The 17,766-nt window shown below is 38.4% G+C and overlaps 1 protein-coding gene across 1 annotated transcript; it reads left to right on the plus strand.

Annotated features, from left to right (window-relative positions):
* Positions 1–10,159: 10,159 nt before the first annotated feature.
* Positions 10,160–16,776, plus strand: RFK (riboflavin kinase). Its single transcript, XM_054003871.1, has 4 exons — positions 10,160–10,328; positions 11,931–12,082; positions 13,468–13,570; positions 14,111–16,776. Exons 1-4 carry the CDS (start codon positions 10,247–10,249, stop codon positions 14,239–14,241), a joined length of 468 nt encoding a protein of 155 aa, XP_053859846.1. The 5' UTR covers positions 10,160–10,246; the 3' UTR covers positions 14,242–16,776.
* Positions 16,777–17,766: the final 990 nt, after the last annotated feature.

Here is a 17,766-nt window from a genome sequence, read left to right on the forward strand (position 1 = left end):
TGTAGTTTCTGAATTAAATAGAGAGGGAAGTTATTTCTTCAGGGAAGTGCTTTTAGGTTTACTGATTAAATGTTCTGCATTACTGCAGTCATTGACATTAGTGTCCAAATCTTTTGCAACTTTTGCTTCTTGCAGCCACTTCCTGAGTAATATTTCAAGATATGATCAAGACAATTTATGGTCTGAACACAAAATACAGTAATATTAATTTAAAAATCAGAGCAAGGTCCAATGTTGACAGTTTTGTTTCTTTGGCATACTGCTGGAGGTTTCTGTATGAAGTAGTGTATTGATAGACTGTTCTGGGAAACTGGTCTGGTGCTCTCACAAAAATAAAGACACAAGCACATATCATTCATCCTATTTCTCCTTTTGTTTACACACATGGCAAGAGCTATGTTTAAAGAAAAAAATATTTTAAAAAATCCTCATTTCCCCCACAGCAAAATATTGCCTTGCACGTTCTAATTGTGAAGAATCATAAAGTGAAGCAGTAGATGGTTCATGCTGAACATACTAAGGATTTGGTAATAAAGCAAGTACATGTTATAGGATCTTTTCTGTATCAGTCATGATTCTTCAGAAATTAGTTCAGCATCAAAAGATGATTGAATAAAAATCACTATCTATAATACCAAATAATGCACAGAAAATAATTACCCCAACTTTGGAATTTTTGAATAAAAATCACTTAAGTTTTTTTTTACCAGTTTGAAACTGAAAAAATTTATGTTCCTGGGAAACATGTACATGGACAAATAGCCCACAGGAGCAAAACTGATGTGGTTTCATTATAATGAAAAAAAGTGTGAAAAGTGAAAAAGTAAAGTATAAAGGGAGGCACTCCTGTAATTTATTTTTACTTACACCATTATTGTTCAATTGATTTTTAAAAAAATCTACTGATAATTTAAACTGATCTACTGATTATTTATCTGAAATCAGAATTAGCTTGATCTTTAAGTATCCTTATGTCAGTCGATGCAATCTTTTTGGATTTCAGTAAAGCTTTCAATGCTTTCTCCTAGAAGATCCTTCTGGACAAAATGTGCAGCCCACTGCTGGATAAACACATCATGGGATGTGTGAGCAACTGGCTCACAGGTAAGGCACAGAGGGTTACAGTGAATGGGGTGACATCAGACTGGGAACCTGTCACTGGTGAGGTTCCACAGGGTGCCATCCTCGGCCCTGTGCTCTTCAGCATCTTCATAAATTACTTGGATGTAGGACTGGAAGGGATACTGATCAAGTTCCCAGATGATACAAAACTGGTAGGAGGTGTTGACTCCCCCAAGGGCAAGGAGACCCTGCAGAAAGAGCTCAATAAATCAGGGGTCTGAGCAATCATCAACTACATAAAGTTCAACAAGAGAAAGTGCTGGATCCCTTCATATGGACAGACTGGGAAATGAGATGCTGTAAGCAGTGCCATGGAAAGGCACCTGGGGGTCCTGGCAAGCTGAACATGGGTCAGCAGTGCCCTGGCAGCCAGGAGGGCCAACCCTGTCCTGGGGTGCATCAGGCACAGCATTGCCAGCTGGGCAAAGGAGGGGATTGTTCTGCTCTGCTCTGAGCTGGGGCAGCCTCACCTTGAGTGCTGGGGGCTGGTTTGGGTGTTAAAATATGAGAAAGACATTAAACTGTTAGAGAGTTCCCAAAGGATGGTCACAAAGATGGTTGAAGGGCCATGAGGGGAAGCTGTATGAGGAGCAGGTGAGGTCACTTGGTCTGTTCAGGACAGATTTCATTGCAGGCTACAACTTCTTCCTGAGGGGAAGAGAGGCAGGCACTGATCTCTTCTCAAACGAATGGCCTGAAGTTGTGTCAGGGGAGATTTAGGTTGGATAGCAAGAAAAGATTCTTCACCCAGAGGGTGCTTGGGCACTGGAATAGGCTCCCCAGGGAAATGGTCACAGCACCATGCTTTACAAAATTTGCTTGTTTCTTTGTTTCTAAATTCAAGATTCTGGAGGATTTTGAATTGTTGATTGAGGAGTGATGTGGAAAGTGAGGTGTCAGAAACAGGGGAGTGTGGTGAACTGGAAGACTAGAAAAAGTGTAACTGCATTTGCTGATGCTGTGTGCTATTTCATAGCTTCTCAAAGATTTTTTCAAATATATCAAACTTCTGTGTCATTTGGTATTAAGTCAGCAAGTCTGCTGACAACACCAAACTATGTGGTGTTGTCAACACACTGGAGGGTGGGGATGCAATCCAGAGGGACCTTGATAGGCTTGAGAGGTGGGCTCATGCAAATCTTATGAAGTTTAACAAGGCCAAGCACAATGTCCTGCACTTGGATCAGGGCAATTCTAAGCACAAATATAAGCTGGGAGGAGAATGGATTGGCAGCAGCCCAGAGAAGAACTTAGGTGTGTTGGCTGACAAGAAACTTTAAGTGACATACATAACCACGTGTGCTTGCAGCCCAGAAAGCCAACTGTATCCTGGGCTACAACAAAAGCAGCATGGCCAGCAGGGCAAGGGGGGTGATTCTGCCCCGCTACTCTACTCTCATGAAAACCCCCCACTTGCAGTGCTGCATCCAGCTCTGGGGCCCCCAACATAAGGACATTTTGTAGCAAATGCAAGGAAGGGCCACTTAGATGATCAAAGGGCTACAGCATCTCTCCTGTGAATGACAGGCTGGGAGAGGTGGTGTTTGATCAGGCTGGAGAAGAGAAGACTCTGGGGAGACCTAAAAATAGCCTTTCAATTACTAAAACAGGCTTATAAAAAAGGGTATGAGTGATTTAACAGGAATATTTAGTGATAGGATGGGGAGTAATGGCTTTAAACTGTTGATATATATTAGATATCAGGAAGTAACTCCTTACTGTGAGGCTTCTGAGGTGCTGAAACAGGTTGCCCAGAGAAGCTGTGAATGCTTCATTCCTGTAGGTATTTAATGCCAGGTTGGATGGGGTTCGGAGTAATCTGGTCAAGTGGAAGGTGTCCCCTCCCATGCTGGGGGTTGGAACTAGAGGATTTTTAAGGCCCCTTTCAACCCAAACCATTTTATGAATCTAAGTTCTTCCCAAAGCAACAGATTCAGCAAATTACATTCTACTTTATAGGCCTACTATGGGTTGTAAACATTTATTAAATATTTGGCATAAAAACAAACGTGTGGATCAAAACAGATGTTTATACGGATTCTCTTCCACAGCTAGATTTCTCCTTAAAATAAGATTATGTTAGTTTGCTCAGTTGTTTTCGGTTTTTTTAATATTCTTGCATCAGATAAAACATTTTGAATACTTTTGTGCCACTTCCTTACTTAACTACAGAGACAGTTAATGATAGTTGAAGTCACTTGTGAGAAAATACTATTTCTTCTCTGCTGATAAGGAAGGAAGTAGATCGTCATTCAAATCATCCCAGGACTTGGTGCCCTTTCTCACTCACCAGTAAATGTTTTGCAATATCTCAAAATATCTGTTCCATGTTAGTACATTTTGGTTGCCAAGTACATGTGCAAGTACAGGGTTGACAGCATTCATGAATCTCTGGTTTATTTTTTAGGCAATGAAGGATTATATTAATCTTTTTATTAAATGTGTCTGATACTACACTTATGATGGCTATGAAAAAATTTAGTTTTGAGAGTAATTTGTTCTGTTATGTAAAGCACGCTCCACTGAATTTTCTGCTCAACCTGTTTTGTAGCATAAATTATGGGTTCCCACTGCTATTTCTTTGCCAAGGTAAACAGTGTGGGGCAAAATAAACTATCCAAGTGCAGGAGGTAGGGATATTAATAATGTGGAAAAACTGGTTAGAACATCTCCACCTGAAGCTAGTACTGATTTAGATAACTTGTTTTGAACCTGTGCAGCTCAGGATACCCTTGAGAAAGTAAGTGGAATAGGAGATGTCCAAAAACAATTCTGAGCTTTGGTGGGTTTTTTTTGTTTGTTTGTTTGTTTTTGGTTTTTGTTTTGTTTTGGTTTTGTTTTTTGGTTGTTTTTTTTTTTTTTTTTTTTTGTGTGTGTGTTTTTTTGTTTTGGGTTTTTTTTTCTTTTTTTTTTTTTGAGGGGTGGTGGGGGAAAAGAATGATTTTAATTGTAACTCCCAATGAGAAAAATAAGTTGTTTTCATTGCATTTGGATGCAACTGAACTGGAAAAATTGAAGAAGCAGCACACAGCATTATATTTCTACCATATTTAGCAACAAATAGTACCAGCTGTGTTATTCAAGCAAGCCTTGTATTACTTCTGGGATTCTTCTTTGTAAATGCCTTTTGTATTCATAGCTTTGGTGTGATTAGGAAAATGAGTAGGGCAGCACCCAGCTAGGCTTACTAGCAAGGACAAGGACAATTGCCTCCCATACTGAGGCAATTTTTGGGAGACTGATGCAGCCTTACTCTTCTGTCCTCAGCACCATTGTGTCTGGCACAGGCTGCTTGCAGGACTACTGGGATTGTGTGCATGGCAGATGGGATGGAGCCCAAAAATCAAGAAAATTATGGCTAACACTTTTCCGTTGCTGTTGTGCAAATACTTCCTGTATTAAGAAAACACGAGTTTGCGCTCAAATGCATATTTGAAGAGAGAAGGATTTCTTTGCAGTGGCAGACGCAAGTGATGATTAGGGCTATTTCTTCAATAGGCAATATTAAGAAGATTGCAATTGAAAGAGCAGTTGTGTTATACAGATGGCAGTGCTGTCACAAATGCAGGTGTGCCTTGAACATGCATCACGTATTGGTGGCAGCAGGAGGTTGCTTTTAGCAAACTACAGGTTCCTTTTAGCAATGAGAAATTTTCATCAGAATCTTTCTTGTTTGCTCACCTGTTGCTTACTCTGTGATAAAGGCTGGAACAGCAAGCCCAGAGAAGGAAAGAAGTAAATGATCTTGAAAATTATAATTAGCATGCAAGGAAAAACATTGTAGCTACTTCCTTCATTACATCCCCTGCAATGTCAGTCACTACGACAATAATTTTAATTTTCTGCTCTTTCTGATGTTGCTGTAAGTGCAAAGCTTTTATCCCTTGTAGGCTGAAAACTAACAAAATCTCTTCTGTAAAGAGAATAGAGGTCAGTGCCTAAGCAGAGTATTCCTGGACATAAAAAAGGGAATTCTACCACTGGGACAATACATCTCCTGTGGTTTTGAGAGACTACTGTTCTTCATGGCATTTCCATTAATTAATTCCATGGTCACTGGTTCAATCTTTTTGTTCTTTATGTTGTTGTGAAACCAATTCCTGCAGTAAAGACAAACAGTTTTGACAAATTGATTTACTTTCTTTTGTAGTGTTCCCAAACTTAAGAAGCTTAATGAACATCAAATATCTGCTCCTTTTATCTCCATACTCATTCCCACTTCAGCTTATGCCCTTCTAACAGGCTTTTCCTCTGAGTGATTGCCTTTTTCTGTAAACCTTTAGCACCTTTGTCTTCTATTCTTCCCCATGAAAAGCAGAAAATAAGAGCCAAGTCGTATTAAGTTCTAGGTCAGAAAATATTGTGGTATCTAATATTTGTTTGCTTTACAACTAATGAGAAACAGATATTATGCAGATTCACCAAAATCTGTAATTAAGTTATTCCTGATATTTCTTAAATGTAATGAGCTGAAAAATTCATTGCCTGTCCCACTGTTTATTACTTTCTTAATAGATCTCATCTATCTCAGTTACTTCCTGTAACACATTTCTTACATGCCATTTCCTACGTTTCTTGCACACCATGTCTGCAGAAGTAGAGCTTGACACTGACTTCCAAGTTGCCTAACATCTATTCATCTGCAAACATCATGACAATACAGTAAACATCTCCTAACCTCTCACCTAGATCCCCAGTCTTGTTCTTCTGCATTCCATTGCGAGACTTCTGATAACAATTTGTGTTGATTGTTGAGAAATGCAAGATACTTTGGACCAGAATCTCATTTTGTTATCTTCAAGGTGGTAAGCTGCCTGAGCTGCCTTGCCCTACATTATTTTTTATGTGCTGCAAAAGTCTCTATAGGTAAGATTCTCCCTAATATTTTGCCAAACAATTAACTGAATGTTGCTTTTATAATAAGGGACAGACTAGTCACAAACATTTTGATCTGGGTCAACTGTGGCTGCAAAAAAAATATGTGTGACAATAAACCTGCCATTAAGATGGCCATCCTATAATCCAACCTAATCAGTTAATTACAGATATTTAATCTGAGACATTTATTAAACCATTTTAGGAAAATGGACAAAGAGGGAAGGACTTAAAAGACATTGAAAGGCTTTTTTTGAGCATTAAACATGAAGCATGTCCACATGGCACAATACAATGCTGTGAAGAGATAATGGGAAGCTAGCTGAAAGCAACACTTCGTATTTTTCAAGGAGCTAACTGAGGATTTGGTGTGGAGAAAAGACACCAGAGAGAAAAACAGGGATCCAAAAGCTGGACGAGTTCTTGAGAATTGACATAAACTTTCAAAAAGCATCAAGTTCTACAGTTTTATGTAGTATTTCTGTAATATCTGAAAAGCACCAATTTTGTCTTTCACACACAGTTTACTAACATACAAGTGGTAGTTCTTAGAATTTTATGTGCTTATCAGATGTTCAGCAGATAATATCAGCTATGCCTTATTAAACAGACATTCATAGTACCTGTTGCTTCACTGTAATCTAACACAGTCTCGGTACCATCATACTAATGTGCAGGTATTTTTCCTAGAAGAAAGTGGTCTATTCAACTAGAACAAAACTTCAGACTACTAAAAATAAAGATACTTTTTTAAAAAAGTAAAATAATAATTTCTGTGGTTTTCTATTCCAGAATAAAATACAGAAAAAGTACTTTCAAATCAGGTATTTGTTAGACATTCTAGGAAGAGTGTTTTGTACATATCTGTGATTTCATCACCTGGTTTCAGCATACGAAAAGTAAGCAGTGCCAGAGCGTCCTTGAATTGAACTCCTGAATCAATGAGTGTTTTGTCATGCTGGGAATGGAAACTTCCAAGGAACTGGCTAAAATGCTACTAGTTTTACTACATGTCACTCTTTTCTGAGTCAGCTCCTGAATATTTCACTGAGCCTGGTGTAACCAGAATTTCCAGTTTGGCTAGGACAGCCCTAAAATACTCCAGTATCCAGCAGATATGGTTCTGCTATTTTTCCACACCACGTGAAGGAAACAGGATATTCTTGCTCTCACCTTAAGCCTTGCATAGGAAGGCAGGCTTTTGCAGCACAGTAGTAAGAGACAGGGACTCTGGCACAGGCTTGTGATGTGATACAAATCTTATATTTTACTGCAAAACAAGATGAACAGAGTATGTTCTACTCTGCATTAAATGTTGGTTAGTTTGATGAGTCCTCAAAGCTCATGTTTAGTTATATAACCTGACATGGGCCCTACACAGGTGACATAACAGGTGCTCTCTATTCTGGTTTCTGTGGCTCTAGAAAAAAAGAAAAATACTTTTCACTGACAATAACTAGGGCTAAAGTAGCATAAGTAGGGAACAGAAGTTCTTCCCTACCTGCCGGAAATAGCACCTGAGTTTTCTCACTGGAGATAGGAACTCTCAAATAGTTCTTCTTTCGACTGACAATGCTAGAAGATATGTTCATCACTAAAATTTGATGATGTTTTTGGAAGAAACATGTCTACTAACTCTACTAAATTTTAGTAGTTAACTACTACAAATGTCAGTAGAAGTAATTAAATTCTACTTAAGACCCCCCCTCTCCAATATGAACTAGTATACTTAATAACAAAATAAAAATGAGGACATAGTATGAAGGATTGCTAATATTTTAGCTGGATCATGGCAGCCCATCATGATTACTGATAAAAATTATTAATGTTATAACTGCTTGAGAGAATGAGATAGAAGTCGTCAGCAAGACTTCTGTGAAATTACTTAACCACATAATTCTTAAACAAATACTTCCTTGATTTAGTAATTCTCAAGGTCTTCTCAGTTATTGAGATTGTAAACCTTTTGCCCAAACCTACAGACGCTCAAAAATAAGTCACTGCGTGCCATCGTGTGGATATCACAAGAACAGCAACATCTGTTCTGAAAAGATGGATTCGTTAAAAAAAAAAAAAACAAAAAAAAATAAAGAAAGAAAAAAAAAAAAGAAAAAAAAAAAAAAAAAAAAAAAAAAAAAAGCGTGGGGACGAGGGGGAAGAATACAACACGTGTATGCCTTGAATACAAATATCGTGAGGAAACTCATTCCAGAAAATAGAGGGGTTTTGTTTCCGTTTCTTGCTTTTCAGTTAAAATAAACTAGCAGTGCTAATGGCTGTGCGGCCACACTGTCAACTGTTAATGGTCTGCCATTAGTTAAGTAACTAGGCAATGACTTCAAGATTTAAGACTTCATATCAAAGACACTTCCATTACAAAACCTTTCAACATCCCTTCTAACATTATTCTCTACACACTCAGAGACAACAGAACAGAATTGACCTGCTAGCAGCATATTTAGGATACCTTCCATTTTTTTTTTTTACAGATATACCACCACCATTCCAATGCAAGTTCCAGCTACACATATGGTCATTCCCTAAGACAGTCCCTAAGACTGTCAAAGTACTCAAGATGAAGTAATGAGTTTAAATGTTATCATGAAAAGGATGGCAGGGAAACAACAGAAATGAAAGAAGGAAAGAAGAGCAAAGTTTGAAGCAAAATCACTTAGAATTTTTTTTTGCTTTCTTATATAAAACAGCTTGTGTCCACAGCTTCCATGTGCTTTATATAATATATAATATAATCATACTTTATGTGATATATAAGCCCATTTCTCCAAACAATTACCATTTTAAAAAGTTATTTACTTGGAATACAATTAAATACAAGCACAAGCCATAGATAATCACATTGCTTTTCCACATTAAAAAAAATAGCAAACCAAATTAGAGGTAAGTCCTGAAATATTTTTATGGCTCATATCAAACTTATAAATTTATAAACTGTTCTAGAAGGGAGGGGAAAAAAGAAAGTGCCAATTCACCTCAGGGATTTTCTGGATGGTGTTTCTCGCTAACAGTTATGTGTTTAAACACAAGTATGCTTATGTGCAGCACAGCAGTGCTGAATGAGACCCCAGAATTCAAATGGCCTATAGTATCACTGATACAAAGAGACTGTCTGCTGGTGGGCTGGCTGTTCTGTAATTTACCAAGATTATGGACATATTTCACAGAATACTATTTTGGACTCATGCCATCTCAAATTTATTTAAGCTGGCTCAGGCAGGGCAATAGAAAAAAGAGTGCTAATCATCTAAATACATTAATAAGCTTTATCAACATGAAGAGCAACTGGAGACAGGAAGCGAGGAAAAGAAACGCTCGTGTAACCCTTCATTTTCCTTTGAGGGAACATAGAATGAGCACTGACTGCTGTCTTGGTGCTTTTTTTCCAGAGGACACGCGTGCACTAGCGGTGGTAATGGCAGAAGGGGAGACGTGAGCACGTTGGTAAAAGCAGAGGTTGAGTAAAAATGGTTTGGGTTTTTGGTTTGGTTTTAATTTAGTTTGCTGTTGAGGTTTGGTTGTTTGGATTCGTTTTTGTTTTAAGCAAGGAATTGCAGTTCGCTGGAGCATGTCACAAAAAGACCCGTTCTCGCGGCTTTCCTGTATGTCTGCTGTGCACTGAAGCATTTGGCCTTTTCTATACGAAAAGGCAAATCTAGGGCTACCAAGGGAGCAACAATCCCTATCTACATGCATGGGCGCGGGGTGCAGCCTTTCAGGTAAGAGAGTCGGGATGTGGCAGCTGGAGTACAGCAGTCGCAGGTGTCACTGCAGTTTCCATCAAAGAAACCAGACCCAGATGCCCTCGGAGAGCCGAGTGTGACGAAAGCCGCGGGCAGGAGCACACACGGTGGCGGCCCTGGCGAGTGACAGCACCCCGCTGCGGCTGGGATGGCCGTGCAGCTCCGCCCCGCTGTGGCGGCGATCTCCGTCCAGCTCCGCCCGTCCCTTTGGGCCGGAATCTCCATCCAGCTCCGCCCGCTCCGCTGCGGCCGGGATGGCCGTGCAGCTCCGCCCCGCTGCGGCCGGGATGGCCGTCCCCCGGCGAGAAGGGCACACTGGGCATGCGGCGCGGGCACGTCCACTCTGGAGGGTGGGCAGCAGCCGCGGGAGCGTTGTGTGGCTCGCAGGCTCCAGCGGTTCCTCCCCTGTCGTTGGTAGCGCCCCGTGTGGGAGGCGGTGAGCGGCGCAGCGGCGCGGCGGGCCCGGGGCGCCGACGACTCAGCGCAGGGCCATGAGGAACCTGCCGTACTTCTGCCGCGGGGAGGTGGTGAAGGGCTTCGGCAGGGGCTCCAAGGAGCTGGGCATCCCCACCGGTGAGCGGGCGCGGAGGGCACACTTTCTCGGAACAACACGGGCGGGGTGTTCGCGGGGCTGGGCCCAGCCGTGGGGCTGGGGGTCCGCGCCGAGTCCCGGGAGCGCTCCCGCCGGCGAGGTGCTGGGCCGGGGGTTCCGGGGGTCTCTGTCGCGCCCCTCGAGCGGAGCCGTGCCGTGCTCCTGCCAAGCAGCGGTGCGGCAGCGCTGTGACTAAGCTCGCCTGACCTCGGCGGCCGCCCGGCTGCCCTGCACAGCTGCTTTTGTCATGGCTTGCTGTTTCCGAGAACGGCCCTGCCTTGTTTCCTACTAGTGTTTTCCTGACGCCTTTTTTGCCCCTCTCGTACCCTGCTCAGAGTTTTGCACCTTCCCTTGTGTTATTCCCTGCACCCCAGCCTGTAAAGAGGTTTCCCTGAATCTTGATGTTTGTTCCTTTTCCCATCTCGTGATCGTCACGATGTACAGGATGTAGATAAGTGTCACATTCTCGATGTTGTGGTGTGGCAGCTTGGGAAAATAACCCTTCGCATAAATCTCCGATAAGAATAGGAAAGGGAGTAGGCATTGGGAATCGCTGCAAGGAAGAAAGTTTAAGGGGAGTAAAGCAGAGTTTGAAACAGCGCAGGTGGGCTTGGCCTACTGAGAATGTATTTTCCTATTGCCCATCTCTGTTTCAGTTGTCTAAATGCAGGCAGATGAATACTGCAAGAGAATTTTGGCATTTCTTAAGCAGACACTGAAGTTAATAGTCATACTGCACTACGTCTAACAGACATGAAACTTTGTAAGACCACTCTTTTAGTGCTGGATTTCTGACATCTGTTTCTGAGAACATTTAATTTTTTTCTCTTGGTTGTTTATAAATGATGTGTTGGTATTAGGGAACAGGGAAAGGAAGCTGTAACTATCTGTGAGCTTTGATAAAAATTTGGTAACCATCTGTTCTTTCAAATCAGTTTGGTATCTTGCATGCAGAGATCTATTCAGCTTGGAAATAGAAGTAGGTTAGTAATTTTGAGAGAAGATTCAATTCAGTCAAAAGGAAATTTTATTCTGCTGTAAGTATGTAGTTTTCAAAGGAAATCTCAAATCTACAGAAGCCTCTGAAAATGAACTTGTGCAAAACTTGACAGATGACTAAACAATGATTACATTTGCTTCTACATAGTTTATTTCATCAGTAAATATTTTACTAATAAATAGTTCTGAGATGCCATTTTATAGTGCAGAAGAAAGTTGACTTTTCCCCTCTCATTTTTCCTCATGGTAAATCTGTGGTAATTGTCCTAAGAATGAAATGTGTTCTGGCTGTATGTGTGACATATTTATTAATTATTACTGCAAAAGAGAAAGAAAACTATACAATACAGTGTGTGTGTGTCTGTGTGTGTATGTAGGAGATGTAGTAACTCTGGTATTGCCACAGTAACTGAATTTTATGAAGCTGTTTTATACTTTGCCGATGGTATGTTTCATTATTCTTATCACCACCAGTGTTATATTTGTAAATAGTATGTAGGCAGAGTTTGGCTTTTAAGTATTTGAAGATCCTGTTATATACTTGACTTACACAAAGTCACTCACACTTTATAAAATTTTTACAGCTAACTTTTCTGAGCAAGTAGTTGAAAGCTTTCCATCTGATATCCCTACTGGTATATACTATGGATGGGCCTGTGTTGGAAATGGAGATGTGCATAAAATGGTTTTGAGCATAGGATGGAATCCCTTCTATAAGAATATTAAGAAATCAGTGGTAAGAATCTTGCTTTTTGTGGGATTTTTATTGTAATAAAAGATTAATTTTAACAAGATACGCAGAATTTGATTGATGAATGGTATCTAGAAATTTGTGCACCATTAAAAATGCATTTGTTATCTATATAATACTTATATTCTGAAAAGAATATACTCTCTGTAACCAAATAGTATGCAGAGGAAGTTGAATAAAGTTTTTTCTTCTTCTATTCCACCATTTCTTAACTACTTCCAAAATTAAAATATAACAGTACTTGAAATGATGGTTGCTTGACTTGCTGATAGCAGATTAACTATTAACTTAAATGCATTGAATTTACTAGTTATGAGACCCTAGCAGAAGCTGGAACATATTAGTAATCTATTGTTCTCTGCAATTAATTTCAGATAGGAGATGTTGGTGCAGCGTAATTTGTAATGAATTTTTAATTAATTTTTCTCTTAAATGAGGAAATGGATACATAAGATGCTGAAGCTTAATGTACAGAATAAATATTTGAAGGCATATAAGGATGTAAGGATGGAGAAGTTAAATTCTGAGCTGTGACTGCTGTGGGGTTTTTTGCTGTCAGGTGCTGGTACTTTTCCTGAGTCTTGCAAAGCTCTCTTTTATTTGTTAAAAACAATTTTATTTGTACATGAATCTCTACTTTTAAATGTTTTTCTTAGGCAAATCTATACTTAAAGTTTTTTTTGCAGACAACTTTTCTGAGCAAGCAGTTAAAAGCTTCCCAAATGACAGCTCTGCTGGTAGATGCTGTGGGTTGGCCTATTTTGGAGATCAAGATGTGCATTAAAAAGTTTTGAGTGTTAGGTTTGTGTCTTAGTCTGGACTTGCTCTTCAATTTTATCATTCAGTTCCCTTAGGAGATAGTTGTAAAAGCTCTCCTTGAGGCAACTACTTCTGTCAAAATCTTCAGAGTTATTTTAATGTATCCACTTGTTGATAAAACATTAACATTCCCTGCCATGGAAATCTTAACTCTGAGAAGCTTTGAAGCATTTCTCCTGATGTCTGGGGGTGTGGGTTTTGGGTTTTTTTTTTAATTGGTTCGTTGGGTCTTTTTTTTTTTTTTTTTTTTGGTTTGGGGGCTTTTTGTTGTTTTGGTTTTGTTGGGGTTTTTTTCATTCCTTTTCTCTTTAAACACTTTTTACTCTATAAGGAAGTAATTTTTTTTAATTCCATGCAGAATGCAATTCTACTTCCTAATACAAACTAAAGCCCCGGCCTTTTAATTTTGGATTATACATACTATACTAAATGTCCCTTTTATTTTTTATCTCTTGAGAATTTGAATGTTGGATATTAGGCCTACATGCTTACAGAGAGGGAAATAAACTCTTAAGTTCAGAGTAATTGTCCGCTTACTTCTCTTCCTTCAGGAAACACACATTATCCACACCTTCAAAGAAGACTTTTATGGAGAAATTCTTAGTATAGTCATAACTGGATACATTCGACCGGAAAAAAACTTTGATTCCTTAGGTCAGTATTGGAAGTCTCCCTCAAGCTAGTTTATTTTTTGCCTTGCTCATGCAAGTTCTCTGTCTTCACTGTACCTCCTTCCATCTTGAGATTTAATTGGTTGACCTTTAAAATGTCAGTCAAGTGTTTTTGTAATGTAGAACCAAAAAAATATACCTCCACATCTTCTTATGTATCACACTAAAAACCTGCACTTTTCTTTCATTTGTCTGAGGAGTAACATTAAAATCTTGGGCTTATCATAAAAGTCAAGCATACTGATTTCTTCTTAAAATGCAGTTTTGTTAGTTTTGAAACAGAGCTGCTAATGTGTCTTTTGGCAAACAAATATGATAGTGCTGGTAACAGATAAAAATGCAACTCTAGCATGTTAAAAAAAAAAAAACATTTTAAAAGCAGAGAATTCTGCCTTTCAAACGTCATAGTTATATTCTACTTTTGTGACTGTTGTTTGACATTTTGTGGTGCCTTATTTTCACTTATTATTGTGCTCAGGATACAAACTCAACTTTTAAATATCCCTATTCTTACCTTTTTCAGATGCGCTCATTTCAGCAATTCAGGAGGACATTGAAGAAGCAAAAAGACAGCTAGATCTACCAGAACATCTTAAACTCAAAGAAGATAACTTTTTTCATCTGCCCGAAGGCAAAATAGTAAACAATCACTGAGAAAAACCATACAGCCTCTTTTTTTTCTTTTTAAAATTTCTTTCTTTTTTCTTATTTTCTCTCTTGTCATGGAGCTTTTGTATTTGCACTGCTGTCATAGATACTTCTGTGTCGGGTCTGTTAGGTGACTGAGATCAGAACAACCATACAAGATGACTTCAGTTTTCTTTGGTTAAGTCATCATTAGCCCAGTCATACAAAAGAACTAGAAGGCTGTACTAGGTGATTATAGATAAGCAATGTACAATGTATTGTAATGTTACTGGGTCTTTGGTATCTGAGAACATTCAGAACATGATCAATGTTAATTGTAACCATGGGGTGTGGTTAGCTCATTTAATGAAGAATGTCTGTTCTTAACATAATGTTCTTGTCCCATTTTCTATGCCATTCTTAGATCTGAGTTTCAGCTTAGAAAATGTTGGTATTGGTTGACTCAGAAAATTCCTGTGGTTAGATATGATTAGATAACAATAGCAAGATTAATTCCCTATAGTTCTTGTTTTTATTATATGCTGCACAGCTGTTATGTTTGAAGCTGTTACTTTAATTGAAATTATTTATTTTAAGTTTATTTGAAATGAAAGAAATCACTGTTGCTCATTGTGTTGCTAGAATCTGAACTGTATTTCTTCACACTTGACAGAACATATAATAACTCATTTGTGGTGTTTAATTCTGAAGAGGTGTTTCACTTAATTTCAAAAAATAAGTAAAAGTGTGAAAGCTGATAAACTTTAAGATTCAGCCATAAAAGATGCAGAAACAATATAACAAGACTTCTGCTCATTGCACCTTAAAGGAAAAGATGTAGTGAGACACAAATTTGCATTTTATGTGCTGCTGGTATTTTTCATAGGAAAATTTTATTGCACTGGCAATAAAATGTCTGACTTCAAGGTTCGCAGTATTGTAAGGCACAGAAAAATTTCATCAACACTCTGCACTAAGTGCAGGTAAGAGCCAAGGTTTTGGCAGACCAAGTAGATAAATACACAAATGAAAACCTTTGGGGATTTGTTACATAATGTATCAACACTATAAAGAATATTGTTTATTTTTTATAAGTAGTTGCAGACAGTACTACTCTGAAATGTGGGGATACGAGTGAGGGTTGGACTAGATGATCTCTGAAGGTCCCTTGCAAGCCTAACTATTCTATGATAGATAAGTGGAAGGAGGTCAGTGAGAGTTGATGGATGGTAATTTGAAAAATACTCTGAAGTAATTATGTAATGTGTGATTCAATACCTAGTCTTCTTTTCTTCTGATAATTTTTTCTATCCCTTGGTGAATGGAAGCAGGTTAGCTACAGTGACTCTCACAATCATAACTTTTCGACATCACTCTGTGATGTGTCTTGGACATATTCTGAAATTCAAAGTACTTCTTTAAATATGTCTCAGGTGTGATTCTCTGCATGAACTATGATGTTCAATATGGAACGCACAATATCTGTAGTGAAATTTGATGAATTATTCATTGTCCTATTCTAATCCTACTTTTCACTCTAGAATTTAGGACAGTTTTCGCAAGATAGCTGTTTTGATCTTTGTGGCAGGTGCTGTCAGGATGGTAGTTTCACTTCATATTGGTTTAAATTCTAGCCAGTATCATGGGCTGTTATTAGGGAAAAGGGCTCATGTTTGCTCTTTAGGACTTCAGGAGGAAACTTGATTTTGCTTAAATGAATTGTTCGCCAGTGGTGTTGATAGCAGAGGCAGATGCAATACATTTGGGAGAGAGGGACATGGGACAATCTACTTTCTTTTAAAGGAGAAGAGAAATAATTTACTGGGCTTTTTACTATATAATGTTTTACAAATTGTATTTCTGAAAAGTCTGTGAATTGTCTTGCAAGATTGATGATTGAAATTTTAAAAAGGAGAGATTAAAACGAGAATTTTTTTTTGCTAAGAATTTATGCATTCTTCAGATTGTAGTAACATTAAAGTCATATATTTTACTAGTCCTTCTAGAGAATAAACAGAAGCCACGCTAGTCAACAGAGTATGTTGTCAACATTCGATTGTTATTAATCATGGTACTGTAGCTAAACACTTGTAGCTGCCTTTAAAATTGTTTTTTGCCAGTGATGTCTTGGGTCTGTTGTGGAAACTATGGTGCCTTAGGCTGGTTCTGAATAATACTTTTCTGTATCTGCTAATAAATGCCACTATCAAAAATTCAACTCGCCATTTGATTGTAGAACTGCTGTGCTGTGGATAAAGAAATGGAAAACTTGAAAGACTTAGCTTGCTCACAAATCCTAGCTGAGGTATGATATATGGATACACTGAACTAAGAAACTGCTCTTTATGTGTTTGTCTTCAAAGAGAGCGTGTTAGTACCTCCATTTGGCTGAGTGTACCTGACTGTATTATTTAAGAGAAAATGTTATACATCGCTCTTTAAGCTCAATACATAATTCTAGCGCAGTATAAACTTTATTTTTGTATTATGTACAAGTAGCTGTATTTTGGTTGATGCTGTTGCACTGTACCATTACTAAAGGAACTGTAATTGACAAATTTATCCTTCTTGTCTTGGATTTCCTTTCCTTTGCCACTCCTAGCAATGTTAGTTGTTTCAGTTTTAGGCAAAGCTTTATGGGGATGACTGCCTTATTTTGAACTTCTAAATCTTCACATGCTTTTGTATTCCTCTTTGTTATTGAAGGTGCAATGATTAAATCCACAGAACAATGTCAAAGTTACAGGGTGATCATGAGGTCTTTAGGAGTATGTAACACAAAAAAAATCCATTCAAGAATTACGACTTAAAAATTAGTCCTTCTCAAAATTAATTCATTTGTAAAGATAAGCCTTAAGTGATTAACAGCTCTAGAGCTATTTGTTATCAAAAATATGAAGGAGCTGTTTTGATGCTCAATCTATTCTCCTAGCCATCTAACCGTACTGACAACAAATAACAGCACTTCTGTGCACTTTTGTGTGAAGACTTTGTTCTTTATAGCAAGGGGCTATAAAGAGTGTCCTCTTCTGGAGTATAATGTATCCAGCAATGTTGAAAAAATTGCTTTGTTGTGTCCCTTTAAGGTAGATCACCCACTGAGTGCTATTTATTCCCTTTGGCATAGTTTGAAAGTGCTGAACCACTTTAAAAGATAAGTGTAAAATTTCTGTTGTAAATACTCTCTGCTTTTTTCAGTTCTCTATAGCCCAAGAAGATCATAAAGAAGACAGAAGTAGTCCTTTTTACCACTGTACTTTTGGACTATATTTCACTTTGCAATAAATTCAAACTCTCTGTTTGTGATGAAGCACTATTTAAACCACTGGAATTAGATTAATTAGGTGTTGATGATATATGAATATTTCTGATATATTTTAAACAAACGAGGAATACTGTGGAGATACTTGGCGGAAGAAGTCATGTCATAAATGCAGTTCCATTGGGAAACATACTACAAGATTATGACGAAAACCATCAGCTTTGGGGAACATAGGTGCACCAGATGATGTTACAGGTCTGGGTACAAGAGCTACTGTGTTATGAATTGCT

The sequence above is a fragment of the Vidua macroura genome, chromosome Z (assembly GCF_024509145.1).
Source record: "Vidua macroura isolate BioBank_ID:100142 chromosome Z, ASM2450914v1, whole genome shotgun sequence".
In the NCBI taxonomy this organism is placed as follows: Eukaryota; Metazoa; Chordata; class Aves; order Passeriformes; family Viduidae; genus Vidua; species Vidua macroura.

Bases quoted from the DNA above. Each gene is read 5' to 3' on its own strand.
- RFK (XM_054003871.1), top strand. From the start codon at position 10,247: ATGAGGAACCTGCCGTACTTCTGCCGCGGGGAGGTGGTGAAGGGCTTC. The intron at 10,329-11,930 runs GTGAGCGGGCGC...AAATTTTTACAG, and splicing joins GGAGCTGGGCATCCCCACCG to CTAACTTTTCTGAGCAAGTA. The intron at 13,571-14,110 runs GTCAGTATTGGA...TACCTTTTTCAG, and splicing joins AAAAAACTTTGATTCCTTAG to ATGCGCTCATTTCAGCAATT.